General features: G+C 38.2%; 2 protein-coding genes and 1 non-coding gene across 3 annotated transcripts; all 3 read left to right on the top strand.

Annotated features, from left to right (window-relative positions):
* Positions 1-155: 155 nt before the first annotated feature.
* Positions 156-229, top strand: TRNAV-AAC. Its single transcript has one exon. It is a non-coding gene; the product is annotated as a tRNA-Val (tRNA).
* Positions 230-571: 342 nt separating this feature from the next.
* LOC109022253 lies at positions 572-3,226 on the top strand. Its single transcript, XM_035684508.1, has 3 exons — positions 572-812; positions 903-1,253; positions 2,242-3,226. The coding sequence occupies exons 1-3, from the start codon at positions 678-680 to the stop codon at positions 3,046-3,048; spliced, it is 1,293 nt and encodes a 430-aa protein (XP_035540401.1). The 5' UTR covers positions 572-677; the 3' UTR covers positions 3,049-3,226.
* A 1,701-nt stretch (positions 3,227-4,927) lies between these two features.
* On the top strand, positions 4,928-8,701 carry LOC109008705 (receptor-like protein kinase 7). Its single transcript, XM_018988904.2, has 2 exons — positions 4,928-7,775; positions 7,963-8,701. The coding sequence occupies exons 1-2, from the start codon at positions 5,210-5,212 to the stop codon at positions 8,373-8,375; spliced, it is 2,979 nt and encodes a 992-aa protein (XP_018844449.2). The 5' UTR covers positions 4,928-5,209; the 3' UTR covers positions 8,376-8,701.
* The last annotated feature ends 8,142 nt before the right edge of the window (positions 8,702-16,843 follow it).

Genomic DNA, 16,843 nt, shown 5'->3' with positions numbered 1-16,843 from the left:
CAGAAGGAGTGACTGGAGAGGCCCATATTATGAGCCTGAAAATCAGATATCGAGCCTAAGAGGAAGTGACCTTAAGGCCCATCTACAGCCATACGGGCCTTGAGGCATTAGTTAAATAACGTGAAATAAATATAGCTTTTAACAATCACACAAACGGTGTCGTGGTGTAGTTGGTTATCACGTCAGTCTAACACACTGAAGGTCTCCGGTTCGAACCCGGGCGACGCCATTTTCCTCCTTTCAAATTTTTATGGCCTTGTTTCGTACACAAATCAATCTAACCCATCAAACGGCGTGGTTTTACATTTTCTCAATGGTCCTCCCTCACCGGCCTCCTATGGCTAGTTCGTTAACTACCACGTCATCTAACCGATCTTCATCGCACATCACAAAAATAACTTCCTCCCGCCAACAAATCCCGACCAACAAATCCCGACCAATCACGTTCCTCTCTCGCATCACTTCCTCCCTTCCCATTGGACCACGTCACCACCCCAAACCTCCACCCTTCTTCCAGAACCATCACTGGCCTCCCGTTATTGCCCTTCTTAATTTTATTTATTTATTTATTGTCAAAACTTTTCCTAAACGTAAAACCATATACATGCTATGCTATAATTCGCAACTGGAAAAAGCCTCCGGTGTCTTCGAGAATCTCAATCCGATCGATCTCTCCGATGGGCTCTAAATCCCTCGCTTTCCTATCAGTCCTCTTCTTCCTCCTTACCATCCCACTTACCATCCCAATTTCGTCGTCCTCGGCTCTGCATGCCTCGCCGGATTTCAATGTTCCCTACCCTAAAGCAATCGCTGTAAGTGAAACACCCCCCTACAGAAATGAGTTGTTTTTAAAAAAAAAAAAGAATTATATTCATTTGTTTGTTTATTCCAAATCCTTGTAGGACTTGAAGGAAGCGATCGTTAAGGGACTAGGGTTTCAAGCGGATGATTTTAAGGTTTCCGGGTTCGATCTGAGGGATGCCCAGGTGGGGCATTCGGTGGCGTACGAATTCGACGTGGAGGTCGACAATAAGGTCCTCCCCTTCAAGCTTTTGGAGGATGTGAACCGCTGGGAGTACGTGGATTTGCCGATCTTCCGGGTGGAGGAGCCGGGCCGACCTGTTGCCGACCAGAACGGGCTGGTTGAGAGGGGGAAATCGGATCCCGGGTTGCCGGTTCTCGCTCCGTTTCAATTGGCTGGACCCATGGAGCTCTGGATTCAGGACGCCAAAGATATGCGCCTCTCGCTGCCGGTGAGTTAGTTTTTCTATTTGCATTTTTATGTCGATTTGTATTGTTTTTGCGGTATGATCTGTCATAAGATCAATAAAATTTTGTTTACCGATCAAAAAAAAAAAAAAATTGATCTGTCATTTGGGGCATAGGCTAGAGTATGTTGGTTGGACTTCAATAAATTCGAGAGTTTTAGTTTTATTATGGGAAGTTGTGCTATATTATTGCATACCTATTAAAAAAAAAAAGTAGTGTTATATTTTTGCAATTTCTGTTCAGCCTTGAGATATTCCAATGAATCATGGAGCACAATATGGATGAATGGGGTTTGCGAGAACATCTCTAGTCATTTTTGGAGTTTTGAATAGGGAAAGAATGTAGATCAAATGCTTGACCGAAGTTTCAACACATTTTGATTCCTGCAAGTTGGTATAGAAGGGATGTGAAACAACTGGTGTTCTATGGTGTTTATAAATTCGTACCTGTCGGCCATATATCAAATGTGCATCTCTGATTTTTAAGGGTCTGAATGGACTTCTGAACTTTTATTCAATCCTGCATGTGAGAAAATAAATTTCCATTGCATGAATAGCCTTTAAAATTCCTCTGTCAAATAATGGAAATTCATTTTGGTTCATATTCTCTTCATTATTTATGGCTTTGCTGCAGTGTGCGTCATATATATTATTGGGAACTGGGATCTTATGGATGTAATATCTAGGGGACTGTAATATCTTATATCTAAGATGGAAAATGTAATATCCTACTTTTCAGATGACATTGAATGATAAATAAAGGATAAAAAGGAAAACATACTTGCGTATTCATGAAAAATATCTGAGTTCATTTTAGGATCTGTAAGAAGTCATCTGACACAATCTTTGGAAATGTTGTATTTTGATCGGAAAGTAAGAACTTGATTGATGAGAGAAATAGGCATAGCCCTATTACACAGGACACAATTTTTGGAAATGCACCATTGATCTTCTTGTTGATTTATTTCTGCAGCATGATGTGGATGCCGGTGTCTTGAAGAAAGTTGTTTTAGCGGATGGTGCAGTTGTTACTGTCAAGGGTGCTAGGTCAGTAAGCCTACGTCACCCACTTGATCTCCCACTCCCATTAAACCGAACCCAAAATGGATTTGCCTCTGGTCTTCTAACCTTGGCGGAACGGCTCCGCCATGCTTCTCGTGCTCAAGGTGCTCCGCTCCTTTCCCTTCGCATTGTTGGTCCTACCTCACTTACAAGCCCTGCCTCATCTTCGTCCTCTTCCACTAACAGGCTCAAGCTCAAGCGCCTTGCGCCAGGGCTTGTGGAGTTATCCTCACCGTCAAAGGCCCTTTCCACTATTGATCTTGAAGAAGAAGCCACCCTTCTCACTCCAAGTCATTTTACGACTATGTGGCCTCTTGCTTCTGTCAATGGCTCAAACTCAAACTTGCTTGGTTTTGAGGCATTGCTCTCTTCTGTGCTGGGTCCCAAGGCCCACAAGAAAGGTTCCTTCAGGCTGTTGAAGGCAGACGTGTCAGCTCAGACGTTTCTAAAGATAGGTTTTGGGGTTGAGAAGAAGTTGAAAGAAGGAGATGGGTTTGATTTGGTGGATTTCCCTGCATGGAGGACGAAGCCGGAGAGAGTGAAAATGCATTTTGAGGTTCTGGCAAAGGTGGATGGTGAGAAGGTTGTACCGGAGAAAATCACACAAGTTAACCCTGTACTTGTGGAGGACACTATGGCACCAAATCTGGTTGTGGGGAATGTGACGATGTCAAAGACCCCTATAGTTCATCCTCCTCCCGACCCTTTCACCTTGTAAATTTAAGGTGGGGGTTTAATTTTGTTTGTGTTACCGGAAGGAAGTGTAAAGATGAAAGCCTTGATTTTTTTTTTTAATATATATATATATATATTTATATAACGTGATGAGGTAGAATAGACGAGAAGTCAAAACTGTAAAAATTGTTGCAATATGAAAGTTTTTTTAATTTGATCTATGAAGGGGGTGAGACCGTGAGAGACCCTTCTAAATTTACTTCCAACGTTATGTTGAGCAATCCACTTCCCCTTCCCCTTCCCCTTCCCACCCACCTTATTCGTTGTCTTACTAATAAATGCACACACTGTACAATGGCTTCCCGACATCCTCTGCCACATCTTACGTCTCCACCTCTATCTCCGACCACTCTACCGCACTCCTAGGTCACTTCCACATGCTGAAGATGGTGTTCAAGGATAATGCGTATTTAATTGACCTTGGATTTCCAATTCGCGCTAGTCGCGACACCCACATGCTTTTTTACCTCTCCTCTCTCGGAGTCGGGGATTTCACTCTCGGACAGTTGGGCCATTGGCCCACAAATTAGGTCCAGCTTTGACTCTAGGCTGGATGTTTAGACGAAGTGCACTGCATCGACATAGTTCCCTGGGCTGGTAAGGACTAGGAACTCCCAAGTTACCAGAATTTGACTATGACTTGTACTATCTTTTTGTTAGATCAGAAAATTCACTTTAGTCCTGGAAAACGAAATGCGAAATACATATCGAATTATTGTGCATGAAATATGCCACTTGTCGACTCGACTTACTAGGTCATGGGGCCGTGCTCTCAAGAGAGGTGTGATGGGGTAGAACTTTTAGAAGTTTGAAAAAATCTATTCATCATCTATTTTTTTATCATCCTCTTATCATCTCATAATGTGATATTTATTCTATCTCATTTATGAATCTATCATTTAATGTCACATTATGAAATGATGAGTAGCATTACTATCATGTGTACATGATAAAAATTATTTTTTATTTTAGAATTAAATCATATAAATATAGATTTATTTGGCATCGACAACCCTTTTATGAAAGTAGGTGGCATCAGTCATTCACAAGGTGGAGAATGGAGATTCCAATATCAAGAACCTAATCAATCCCTTTTATGTTTCTATTCCCGTTTGCCTACCACCCAACCCCAGAACGTCATAATCACATTTGCCTTCCCGGAAATATCTAATGATAGTGATGTTCTCATTTCTTTTTCACTTCGAGATTTCCCACTTCCCATGCATGGCTCATTTGCTTGAGATATATGAATATAGTAGCAATTTGCTTGGTCAAGCATGCACCCATCTGTCTCTGATTAGCATCCAAGCAAAGGCAATGCCGATTGATATGTGGTGGATCTATGACTTTCATTGGAAGTCTCGTTCTTCCTCTTTTCCTGAATTTCTCTGTTATGCTATCACACACCTGGGTGCCGGAGTCTGATCAAGCTGGTCCAAGGTTGACTACATAACCAATCGCCCAATTTTAGTATTTTACACGTTGAAAAACATACACACCGAGAAGGATAAAGATAGATTTATTAATTTTTATCACCTGTTTATTTGAAATTTTTATTTTTTTTAAATATTGTTTTAATATGCTTAATCATTAAAAAAATTAAAAAAATATACTATTTTATTAATAGTTATTTTTTTAATTATTAAATAAAAATAAAAATAATAAAATTAAAGAAAATAAAGAGAGTAGTAGGTGGTAGGAGGAAAGTATTTTTTACTACCACGTAATCACCAGGGTTTGTTACACGTGGCGGCCACGGAGAAGTCGGTCAAACTTTGTGGCTTTGGTCTTCCATGCTTTACTCAACCTCGTTTACTTTCCTTCACAAGGCAGACAGACAAGACAGTTGAAGAAGTCAAAGATGTTAGGCTAGATTGAAGATTCACAGAAAAATACTACTATACATATAAAAAAAGTGGGCTACGAAACTTTGCGTACCAGAGTTCTCATCTCCCTGCTCTTGTTCACGCGTAGAAGTTTAGAACTTCCAGCTTTAGGCACCAATTATCATGCTATGCTAATCAACTCTCCGACTCCCAAGTCCTACGTTTCCCTATACCACTTGCTGCTACACTGACCAAAACCAAGACTAGAACCAGAACAAGAACAAAAAACCACCTCCACCACCCTCACACTTCACCGGCATGTCGGCCAACCAATGTTTGCAGCAGCGGCCGCCTCCAGTAGTGCTCGTATTTCTAATGTTTTTGAGCCTGATATCTTTCTCCAAATCAGATGAGCTTCAGCCACTTCTCGAATTCAAGTCTGCTCTCCAAAAGTCAAATACCAATGTTTTCAGTTCCTGGACACAAGGTAACTCCGCTTGCAACTTCACTGGAATTCTATGCAACTCCGATGGGCTTGTCACGGAAATCAATCTCTCCCGACAAAATTTACATGGGAATCTTCCATTTGATTCAATATGCTCGCTTCAGTCGTTAGAGAAACTCTCTCTCGGGTCCAATTTCTTGTACGGTACCATCACTCATGACTTGAAAAATTGCACTAGTTTGCAACATTTGGACTTGGGTTACAATTCATTTTCTGGACAAGTTCCTGACTTGTCTTCTTTAGGCTTATTGAATTTCTTGAATTTAACCAAAAACGGGTTTTCTGGGCCATTTCCATGGAGATCACTGGAAAATCTTACGAGTCTCGCTTTCTTAAGCCTGGGTGACAATATCTTTGAACCAAGTCCCTTTCCTGTGGAAGTCTTGAAGCTTGAGAAATTGTACTGGCTTTACCTCTCAAACTGCAGCCTCGAAGGACTAATTCCGAAGGGCCTAGGAAACCTTACTCAACTCATAAATATTGAGCTTTCCTGGAACCAATTGTCCGGCGAAATCCCGACGGATATTCTAAAGCTCAAGAATCTTTGGCAACTTGAACTTTACTATAACTTATTGACCGGAAAACTGCCGGTTGGATTAGGAAATCTTACGAGTCTTGTAAATTTTGATGTGGGTCATAACAACCTCCAAGGCAATATTTCGGAGGTGAGATTCTTGACAGGGCTTTCTGCTTTACAACTCTTTGAGAACCAGTTCACAGGGGAGGTTCCAAAAGAGCTTGGGGAGTTCAAGAAACTCGTGAAGTTGTCGCTCTACAGTAACAAGTTTACCGGTTCTCTTCCTCAAAAGCTCGGCTCGTGGTCAGACTTCTATTACATTGATGTTTCGGAGAATTTCTTGAGCGGTCCTATACCGCCTAACATGTGCCAGAATGGTAAAATGATTAAACTGCTTGTGTTACAGAACAGTTTCACCGGTGGAATCCCAGAAAACTATGCGAATTGCTCGTCTTTGATTCGAATACGGGTGGCAAACAATTCTCTTTCGGGTGTTGTTCCGGCAGGGATATGGGGCTTGCCCAACTTATCCATACTTGATGTTTCTATGAACAGTTTCGAAGGTCCGGTGGCATCCAATATTGATAAAGCAAAATCTCTTGCGCAATTATTTCTCTCAAACAATCGCTTCTCTGGTGAATTGCCTTTGGCGATTTCCGAAACCTCGGCTTTAGTCTCAATTCAGCTGAGTTCTAATCAATTTTCTGGTCAGATCCCAGCAACAATTGGTGGGTTGAAGAATCTAAACAGTCTACATCTAGATGGAAACAAGTTTTCTGGCTCTATACCAGATTCGTTAGGCTCATGTGTTTCCCTCACCGACATAAACCTCTCTGGAAATTCACTTTCAGGCAACATTCCAGCAGGTCTTGGATCTTTGCTTACTCTCAACTCCTTGAATTTGTCCAATAACAACCTTTCTGGTGAAATTCCTACCAGTTTGTCTTCACCAAAACTAAGCCTTCTTGACCTGTCAAACAACCAGTTGATCGGCCAAATACCTGAGGCTCTGTCCATCGAAGTCTTCAGTGACAGCTTCGATGGAAATCCAGGCTTATGCAGTCCGAATTTCAAGCATTTAAGGCCATGTTCATCGGGTTCCAGAACAACGAGCCATCATCTCCGGACTCTGATTTCCTGTTTTATTGCCGGAGCTTTGATTCTGCTTGTTTCGCTAACATGTTTCCTATATGTTAAGCTAAGATATAATAATATCCTTGATCGTCCGTTGAAGTCGAATTATTGGGATATGAAGCCGTATAGAGTAATAGGCTTTGTAGAGAATGAAATCACTGATGCCATAAAAAAGGAAAATCTGATTGGGAAAGGAGGCTCAGGGAATGTGTACAAGGTAGTATTATCTGATGGTAAGGAACTTGCCGTAAAGCACATTTGGATGTCCGATCCAGGTGACCAGAAAAATTGCCAGAGCAGCTCAGCTATGCTGAGAAAAAGGATTTTCCGGTCAGCAGAGTATGAAGCTGAGGTGGCCACATTGAGCTCATTGAGGCACGTGAACTTGGTGAAGCTCTACTGCAGCATCACAAGTGAGGATAGTAATCTGTTGGTTTACGAGTACTTACCGAATGGGAGCTTGTGGGATAGGCTGCATGCTTGCAGGAAGATTGAGATAGGATGGAAGGTTAGGTATGAGATTGCATTAGGGGCTGCTAGGGGATTGGAGTATCTGCACCATGGGTATGATAGACCAGTGATACACCGCGATGTGAAATCAAGTAACATTTTGCTGGATGGGGATTGGAAGCCAAGGATAGCTGATTTTGGTTTAGCTAAGATTGTGCATCCTGGTGGGGGGGATTGGACCCATGTTGTTGCTGGGACACTCGGATACATTGCTCCTGGTAAGTTCCTTTTCCATTATTCTTATTTTGTTTCATGAAATGCAAGTGGATTCAAACTTAATTGGTCAGCTTAGGATGACGACTACTAGAATTGGAAATTACCAGAAACAATGTAGTTCTAGCATTAATTGCACTGCTGATTTGTCATTTGATAATTGATTATTTTCCTTTTACTTTGTTGGTGAAGAATGTGCATATGCATACAAGATAAATGAGAAGTGTGATGTCTATAGCTTTGGGGTAGTACTTATGGAGCTGGTCACGGGGAAGAGGCCGATTGAGCAAGAATTTGGAGAGAGCAGGGACATAGTCTGTTGGGTATACAGCCAAATGAATAGCAAAGAGAGTCTTCTTTACTTACTGGACTCAACCATCTCTGAGGATCTAAAGGAAGATGCAATAAAGGTGTTGAGAATCGCAATCCATTGCACGGCAAGACTTCCAAGCCTAAGACCCTCCATGAGAATGGTAGTTCAGATGCTAGAAGAGGCTGAGCCATATAAGCCTACCAACATCATTGTCAACAAAGAATGCCAAGATAGTTCAGATGAGAGATGGAAGAATATAAGCAGGACCCGAGCCCTTGAACTTGAAAGTTAAACTTACTCAGAAATTGATAATCCCTGCTCAATGAACAATGAAGCTAGTTCAGAAAGCCGGGATTTGGAGCAGTGCTATCAATTTTGAGTTCAGCTTCGTCAGAGTGCAGATGGATTAATGAGAGCTTAAACTAGGTAAGAAAGTCCGAACAAGAAGTTAAGAAAGGGATTGTATTTATTTTTATTATCTCTGCTCTCGTAAGAGAGAGGAAGGCTTTTACATTGTATATACATGCAATAATCAGCCTCACATGATCAAGCAAATTATATCATCAAGGTGTTTTCTGCTTGGTTTGGAGAGAAATGAGAGAAGAATTTTATGAATAATAGTAAAATAATTTGTGAATAGTAGTAAAATAGTTTGAGTCGAATATTTTTTAAATTTTAAAAAATGATAGAGAAAAAGTTGAATTAAAAATATTATAAAATTAAAATATTGTAAGAATATAGTTTTATAATATTATTTTTGTTTGAGAATTTGAACAAGTTTAAATTGTTTTTTACTTTTTATTTGAAAGTTTGAAAAAGTTGTAATAATTAGTTTGAAAAGTTGTAATGATTAGTTTGAAAAATTTTGTATTTGAATTATGTTTGGGAATATGATAGGGATGAGATAAAATGAGATGAGAGAATTTTGTGTCTCATCTAAGTCCCAAACAAGCCCTAAAGTCTCTTTTATGTTTCCCAACATGAATATCACTGGCAATTATTTGCTGGTTGAAATTCAGTTATAATATGTAAATCAGACGTACAAAACTAGATGAAAAGAAGTTAGGGGATTATTCTCAACATATCACAAGCTGAGTGTATGTGTGTTTTTCATAGGAATTAAAAGCATCCATCAAAAAAATCAAGTATATATAGAATGTATGTTGGAAAGTAAAACCAAAACACAAGAAAAAAAAAAGGGAGAAAACTAACCTGATTTTTTAGTAAGAATCCTGGAAATAGACCCTTCTACATATTCTAGTTCTGGAATTATAACCTGCTTAGACAAAGGGCATAATTTGAAACTCGGGCTGATTGATGATTACACCAAATATTTTTTTGAGAAATGATATTTACAGTCGTGGAGTATGTAAACGTTACACAATCATTTTGAAAAAATAAATAAATAAATACGAGATCCACATAAAAAAATTAATTTTTTAATAATGAATATCACTTTTTTTCAAAAAGATTGCATGACGCTTACGCACTTCATGACTGTATCTAGCGTGCTCCTATTCTCCAACTCAAGATTGGGTAAAAAAAATCCCCTAAAGATCTTATACAATGCATGCATCTCTAGAGCCTTCAAAGAGCATCACTTTTGAAGTTGGATGGTCTTTTCTCAAAGAGTTATGCCATACTACCCCCTGTTGTTCCCTAAACCTCCACACACCAGACTACATGGCATTTAATTTAATTTTTTTTAACTTTAAATATGTGTTTTGGTAGACCCCCCCCCCCCACCCCTACGTGCTCTTCCCCCCAACTCGTTGTTTTTTCACCGGTCTCACCCTCTGCCCGCATTCTTGCTGCCGACATCATCACCGTCCGTCGTCTACTTCTGGCACAGTGTGGCTCCGCTATCAAGGCTAACAAAAGTTCAAAGCTTCTCTGGCTTCACCTTTTTTACACCGCTTCAGTCCTTCCCTGGGATTCTTGTTGCTGACACCCGCCGTCTGTCGTCTAGCTCTACCAACAAAGGTAAGAAATGAAAGAAAATGGTTTTTATTTTTTTTCTTTTCGTTTCATCTCTCCATTTCTAGCATTACTCATATTGTGTATTTTTATGTTTAATGGATCTCCGATTTTGTATTTGTTTGATCTGTATTTTGTAGGGTTTTTGGTTGCTGACTTTTTGGGTATTTTCTCATCCAAGAATGGCATCAATTGTCCATAGCAAGCATAAATTTCGTATACCATGCCACACAACGCATCAATTGTGTTTTTTGGTTCCTGATTTTGTATACCATTCACTGGTTTTTGGGTTGTTGATGTTGTATACCATTCACTAGTTTTTTGGTTGTTGATTTCGCATACCATTCATTAGTTTTTGGTTTGCTGATGTTGTATACCATTCACTAGTTTTTTGGTTGTTGATAACATCTAAAATTGTGTAGCTAATTAAATGTTAAATAAAACCAAGATTTAGTTACCAAAGGAACATGTTTTGCTTGCTAAGGTCAGCCCTATTGGCGAAAGGAACATCATTTCACCAACAAAATTAGTTAAGTTTATCGATTTTAAAATTGATTTATGATAAAATAAATCTAAATGTGATTAAGACATAGCTACGATCTTGAAAATTTTGGACTTCAAAAACTATATAGACTAAAATAATAAACCAAGATATTCATATTCTTCATTTTCAATTCTCTAAGGCCTTATTTGGATGTTGCTTCTGAGAACTTCATCCGACACCAACATAGAGTCGGATGCAGTGGGGACAAATAAAGTATCAGATGATGATAAACAAGTTGAGCTTCCAAAATCTGGTATGATGTTTACAACTGATAAAGAGGTTTTTTGCTTTTAGCCTATTACAAAAGATATGGCAAGTAAGAGGGTTTTGGTGTTATCACAAAAAGGATGAAGAGAGGTAAATGAAAGGAACGAAGTATGTGACGATTGGATGTGCACGTGGCGGCAGGTACTATCCTAGACTTTTGTGGACTAACAGTACTGTGATTGTGAACAAGATCAACAGTGGTCAAAACCCATACCTCATTCATCAAGTGAGCATTTACCTTCGCCTTAAAATGGATTGTAAGGCGAAGGTAATGCTCATTTGATGAATGAGGTATGGGTTTTGACCACTGTTGATCTTGTTCACAATCACAGTACTGTCAGTCCACAAAAGTCTAGATTTTTTAGATCTCACAAATTTTTAGATGAATACAATTAAAGGATGCTCAACTTGAATGACAGAGCGGGTATTCGAATGAATAAGAATTTTCAATCACTTGTGACTGACGCGGGGAGATTTGAGAATTTAGAATTTCAAGAAAAAGATTGTCGAAATTTTATTGACAAAGCTAGACATTTGAGGCTAGGTGAAAAAGGTGGTGAAGCATTGAATGAATACTGTAAGAGACTGAGGGAGATGAATGATGGTTTTGTGTCCATCATGGATGTGGATAATGAGTACAAATTCATAAATATGTTCTCGGCTGACGCACAAAGTCTAACGGCATATGAGTATTTTAGAGATATTATCACATTCGATATGACGTACCTAACAAATAGGTATGGTATGGCATTATCTCCTTTCGTTGGTGTCAACCATCATGGACAGTCCATACTATTAGGGGCATGCTTGATTTCAAGTACTTTCGTGTGGTTATTTGAAGCATGATTACAGTGCATGAATGGATGGGCGCCCAAAGCATCATAATCGACCAAGACTGGATAATGAATAGTATTATTGCCATTGTATTCCCGAATAGGAGCCATAGATGTTGTCTCTGGCATATAATGTAAAAACCGCTCGAGAAATTGGGATCCCACTCGAAATACAACGTAGGGTTAAGACTTTCATTTAGAGTGCACTCTAAGATACATAGAGTTGCAAAGAATTTGAGGAGAAGTGGGGACAATTACTTCATAAGTATGACCTTACTGATAATGCATGGTTGTAGGGGTTGTACAATGAGAGATCATTTTGGGTACCAGTTTACTTGAAGGGTGTATTATGGTCTAGTATGAGCACTACACAGCGATCTGAAAGCATGAACGCCTTCTTCAACGGGTTTGTGCATTGCAGTACGACATTGAAGGAATTTGTTGATCAATTTGATAATGCTCTGAAGAATAAGGTAGAGGTGGAAACGACGGATTTCCAACTATTGCAACCAAATGATCCCACGTGTATCCTCTTTCAAAATTGAGAGACAGTTTTAATCATTGTACACGAATGTGAAGTTTAAAGAGGTCCAACGAGAGGTTTGGGAGATGATTTTATGTACAAGGTTGCATTTCCACCTTTAATATTTTCGAAGAAATTTTCACCTTCGATGAACATGTAAAAATTGTCAAGTACTCAATTTACTATAATGAAGAGGAGTGCGAAGTTAAATGCATGTGTGCCCTTATTTGAGATGAGAGGGATTATCTATAGGCATGCATTTAAAATCTGTCAAATGAAGTACATTCATATGCTGCTAGAGAAATATGTATTAGATCGATGAAGAAAAGATTTAAAAGATGAGATACACACTAGTGAAGAGTAGCTATGATAACTTGCGGGTCAATGCGGATGCACGATGATATGACCTTATGGTTAAAAGATATCTGAGATAGGCGACGCGTGTATCCCCAAGTGATGACCATGTGAATGCATTCTTGCACCATTTGGATGACTTTGAGCACAAGTTTGCAGGATTAAAACTTGAGTAAGGTTCAACCAAGGTGAAAGAGAATATGGTCGCCAACAAAGGTAAGAAAATATTAAGCCCCCACGTAGTTCGGGGGAAAGGGAGACCGCCAATAAGAAGAAAGGTTCCGATGGTGGAAAAGTTTGGAACAAAGAGAAAGAAGAAACATGTAGAAGGTTTTGTTCGAGTACTTGTGTAAATATTGGATTGCATGCATATTACTTTCTAACATATGTTCATTATTTTTTTGTAAATTTAGATTTGTAAAAAAATATTTGCTGACGAATCACAATATGATGACCTCTCAGAATCACAAGTTGCTAGTAGTGTTGATGAGGTTGTTATCCTAATCCAGTGCAGTACTCTAACGCAATCAACGCCACCGGGGAATAATGAGGTGTGAGGTTATTTTTCACTTTTATAAATCTTCCTGGAATCTTCAAATCTTGATTTTTTTGTTTTAATTTTCTAATTTGCATATCTCCAAGAAATGTCGTGCATGCCCCATGGGACTTAGTGCAAATCAGTGGCCGAGTTTGAACAACAATTGGTTTAGATGAATTGGTGTAACAAATAGGTAAATGTGTAAATGTGTATTTGTACATGGGTTTAGTTTTTACCCATGGATGCGCACGTGTGACTGTATATTTGTAAATGAGTTTAGTTCTTATCCCTGGGTAAATGTGTGATTGTAAAATGGTTGAATGGGGTATGAAAATTATTTTTGTAGTGACTTACTAATGTGTAATATGTAAATGAAATACTGTTGATCTTGATCATTTATGCAAGTTGATCAATCTTACAAGTTATGATTGTGAAGGAGCCCTGAAGGATGTTAATTTTTTTCCACCAAAGATCATATTATGGTTGTAGTTAATTTTTTTTTAATTGAGGAATTAATGCTTGTTATGTTGCTGGTGATTTACAATTTATTGGATGGTTATGAGAAGTTGATGGTGGTTATGTTGCTATTGATTTACTCCATGGGCATGTTGCTTGCCAAATGTTTTTTGTAGTTGAAGAATTGATGCTTGTTATGTTGCAAGTAATTTACAATTTGTTGAATGGTTATGAGAAATTAATGGTGGTTATGTTGCTAGCGATCTACGCTTTGTTGGATGGTTATGAGAAATTTTTGTCAAGCTATAATCTTTAGTTCTCATGTGTTCGTATGCAAATTCTTTTGAGGGAGACAAAATCCATCACTAAGTATATTTGATCTTTACCAACTTACTAAATAGTCGGACAAAATTTATGGTTGGCATGAGATAAAATGATAAAATATATATATATATAATATAATAGAAAATGAGATGGGAAAAAGATTATCACTATTATTAAGGATTTCTTTCGCATCAAAACCACCTGCATCTCAAGCTCCAGTTATTGGTAATTGCAAGGGTTACATCTGCACCATGACAACGTTTCATGTCCATCTCAACATTTTAACATTTGATTTATATAATACAAATGAATAATGTACTCAACTATCAGACTCAAAATGCCATTATATTTTTGGACTTCATAAACTGAGAGTTGTTTACTTGTATATTGATCATACGTATTAGAATACATTAAGTTCGACAAAAATATATTAGATTACATTTAAAACAATCCTCATACATTCTATAGTCCGATCCAACAAAAACTATTACAAGAAATACGATCCAGTACAAACACAATGAAATACATGCACCCTTATTCTCTACGATCTGCTTTTGAAGTTCCTCTTCTTGCTTGTAAGGCTCATTCTCTCTCTATTAATTTATCTTTTTTCTTAACTTCATACTCACGCAGCAATAAATCATCCTCCCTCTTCCAAACTGTATTATCTTTTGTCAGAATTTTTTCCTCTACCAATTACAGTATATCTGCCCATATGAAGAATTTACATCTTGCTTCTCCCTGCATAGAATTCAAGAATTTCAAATTTCAAATATAACAACTTTGTACATGCATTCAAAATCAAGGAAAAATATATATATGAGAAATTAGTTACCGTGTTATAGTTCAGGCAGACATAAAATTTCCTTCCAGGATTTTTGTCGGTGTGGGAGATCTTTCATGGTGCTTTCAAATCACACCAACAAGTTGATTTGTCCATTTCAAACGCATCAACAACATATGACGAAGATTGACTCAATGCCATAGGTGATCTACATAATGATTGACATACTGAATGCTAACTAGATTTTTCCATCATGAATATATCACTCAAACATATCAACAACACAACCTCATCATTTGAGAGTGCAAGATTTTAAATTAGCCTCATCATATATATTGTGGGGCAATTTTTAGAGAATTTGATGTTTTGACCTCATAAATAATTGTGTAATTGTAGCAAAAAAATAAATAGATAGTACATTTACAAATCGTGATATCAACCAAAAACCAAAAATAAAAGAGGGGATGTGAGGAGCCAGCCACTATAAAATCTTAATGGCTTGCAAAAGTTGTAAATGCTAGTTTCCAAAATTCTCATATGGGTATAAATCATTTGAACTTTTCTATATATTAGTGACGAGAACAAATGGAAATTGGTACAGTAAATCTTGTCTAAAACAAATTGAGCACAAATATCATAAATATAAATGAGCTTCATACTTGTCTAATGAGTAATGACTTGGTACCCTGCAAAGTAGATATGGTGCTAATGACCTTTATCAATTCTCTCGATTGAGTTAACCCAAGGGAGTTACTATTATTCATTCTCAAAAAGAATCTACCATCTTCTCTCTCCTAAGTATCAAGTCCATATCTTGCCAAAAGAAATTCACATGATTTTGTTTCTTATGAAAATGATAAATGTTCTCTACTTTTTTGCTCACAATCAATTCTGCTGCGCACATACCCAAACACTAAGAAATTCATATTTTCTCCTATGTGATAATGCTTTGAAAGCTATTTACATTGAAATAACAATTGATAAAAAAGAAGCCTATCTTCAAGTGTGGTAGCTTTAATTTCATTTATTTTTTATACTTTTCCTCAATTGGCCATGAATTCGATGATTATCTGTCATTTCCCATCTGTTTCTCAATGCACAGTATCCACAAAAAGCAACTTTCGCCAAACTACACAACAACCTCATCCTTGTACAAATAAACTTTAGTACAAATAAAAAAACTTTGACAAAATCTACACAACCAAACTACACAATCAGTGTATCTTAGAAAAAACTTAGACAAAATTTACAAAAAATAGTGAATAATATTCCTACACAAAATCTACCAAAATAACTTGAGCACAAATGAAAAAGACTTAGACAAAATCTATACAACCAAACTACACAATCAGTGTATACTAGAAAAAATTTAGACAAAATCTACAAAAAATAGTGAATGATATTCCTACACAAAAAACTTACACAAAATCTACTAAAAAAAAAAACCTTCGTGAAATTAGTGTTACTGTGATGCAACTGTTGATCTGGGAATCTAAGTTTCTCTACGACGTCTGGATATTGCAAGATCACCTCAACCCGTCTGGAGTTTGAGTGCAAGAGAGATGATTGGGGTTAGCACGGAATCCTTACAAGAGAGAGGGCTCAGTGAGAGAGACAGAGAAAAAGATGGAGAGGCCACTGAAGGGAGGAATCAGTGAGAAAGATCGAGACTAAAGGGGGTGAGGGAGATGGAGTCTTTGTTGAGGATGAAATGAAATCTTATAGGGTTTTAGGGGTGAGAGACGAAAAGGGACTGGGGTGAGGGGCATTGGGGTGATGGGTGAGGGAAAAGTTTGTTTCGAGTCTGTGGGAGAAGAGGGATGGCTGAGGGAAGCTCGGGAGAGTGATGGGTGAGAGAGAAGAACCGTGACGTGGGCCATAGTGGTAAGACCCCATGTATTGTGGCCCATGGCCATGCTTGGGCCACGTCAACCACACACCTGGCCAACCTGCTAGCATGCCAGCCATGCCCATGGCCCATGCCATGGGCCAGTCTAGGCTACCAAGGGCCAACATATGTCATGGGCCACTTTGGTCATGCAAGACCTTATCATTTTATTATTTTTATTTATTTTATTTAATGTTATTTTAAGTGACCTATTTAGGGTTTCCACTTTGTAATCTCTATAAATAAGACCCTTAGCACCTTGGTTTAGAACT

The sequence above is a fragment of the Juglans regia genome, chromosome 13 (assembly GCF_001411555.2).
Source record: "Juglans regia cultivar Chandler chromosome 13, Walnut 2.0, whole genome shotgun sequence".
In the NCBI taxonomy this organism is placed as follows: Eukaryota; Viridiplantae; Streptophyta; class Magnoliopsida; order Fagales; family Juglandaceae; genus Juglans; species Juglans regia.
Note: the sequence above shows the minus strand (reverse complement) of the source record. Positions and strands in the feature narration are given on the sequence as shown.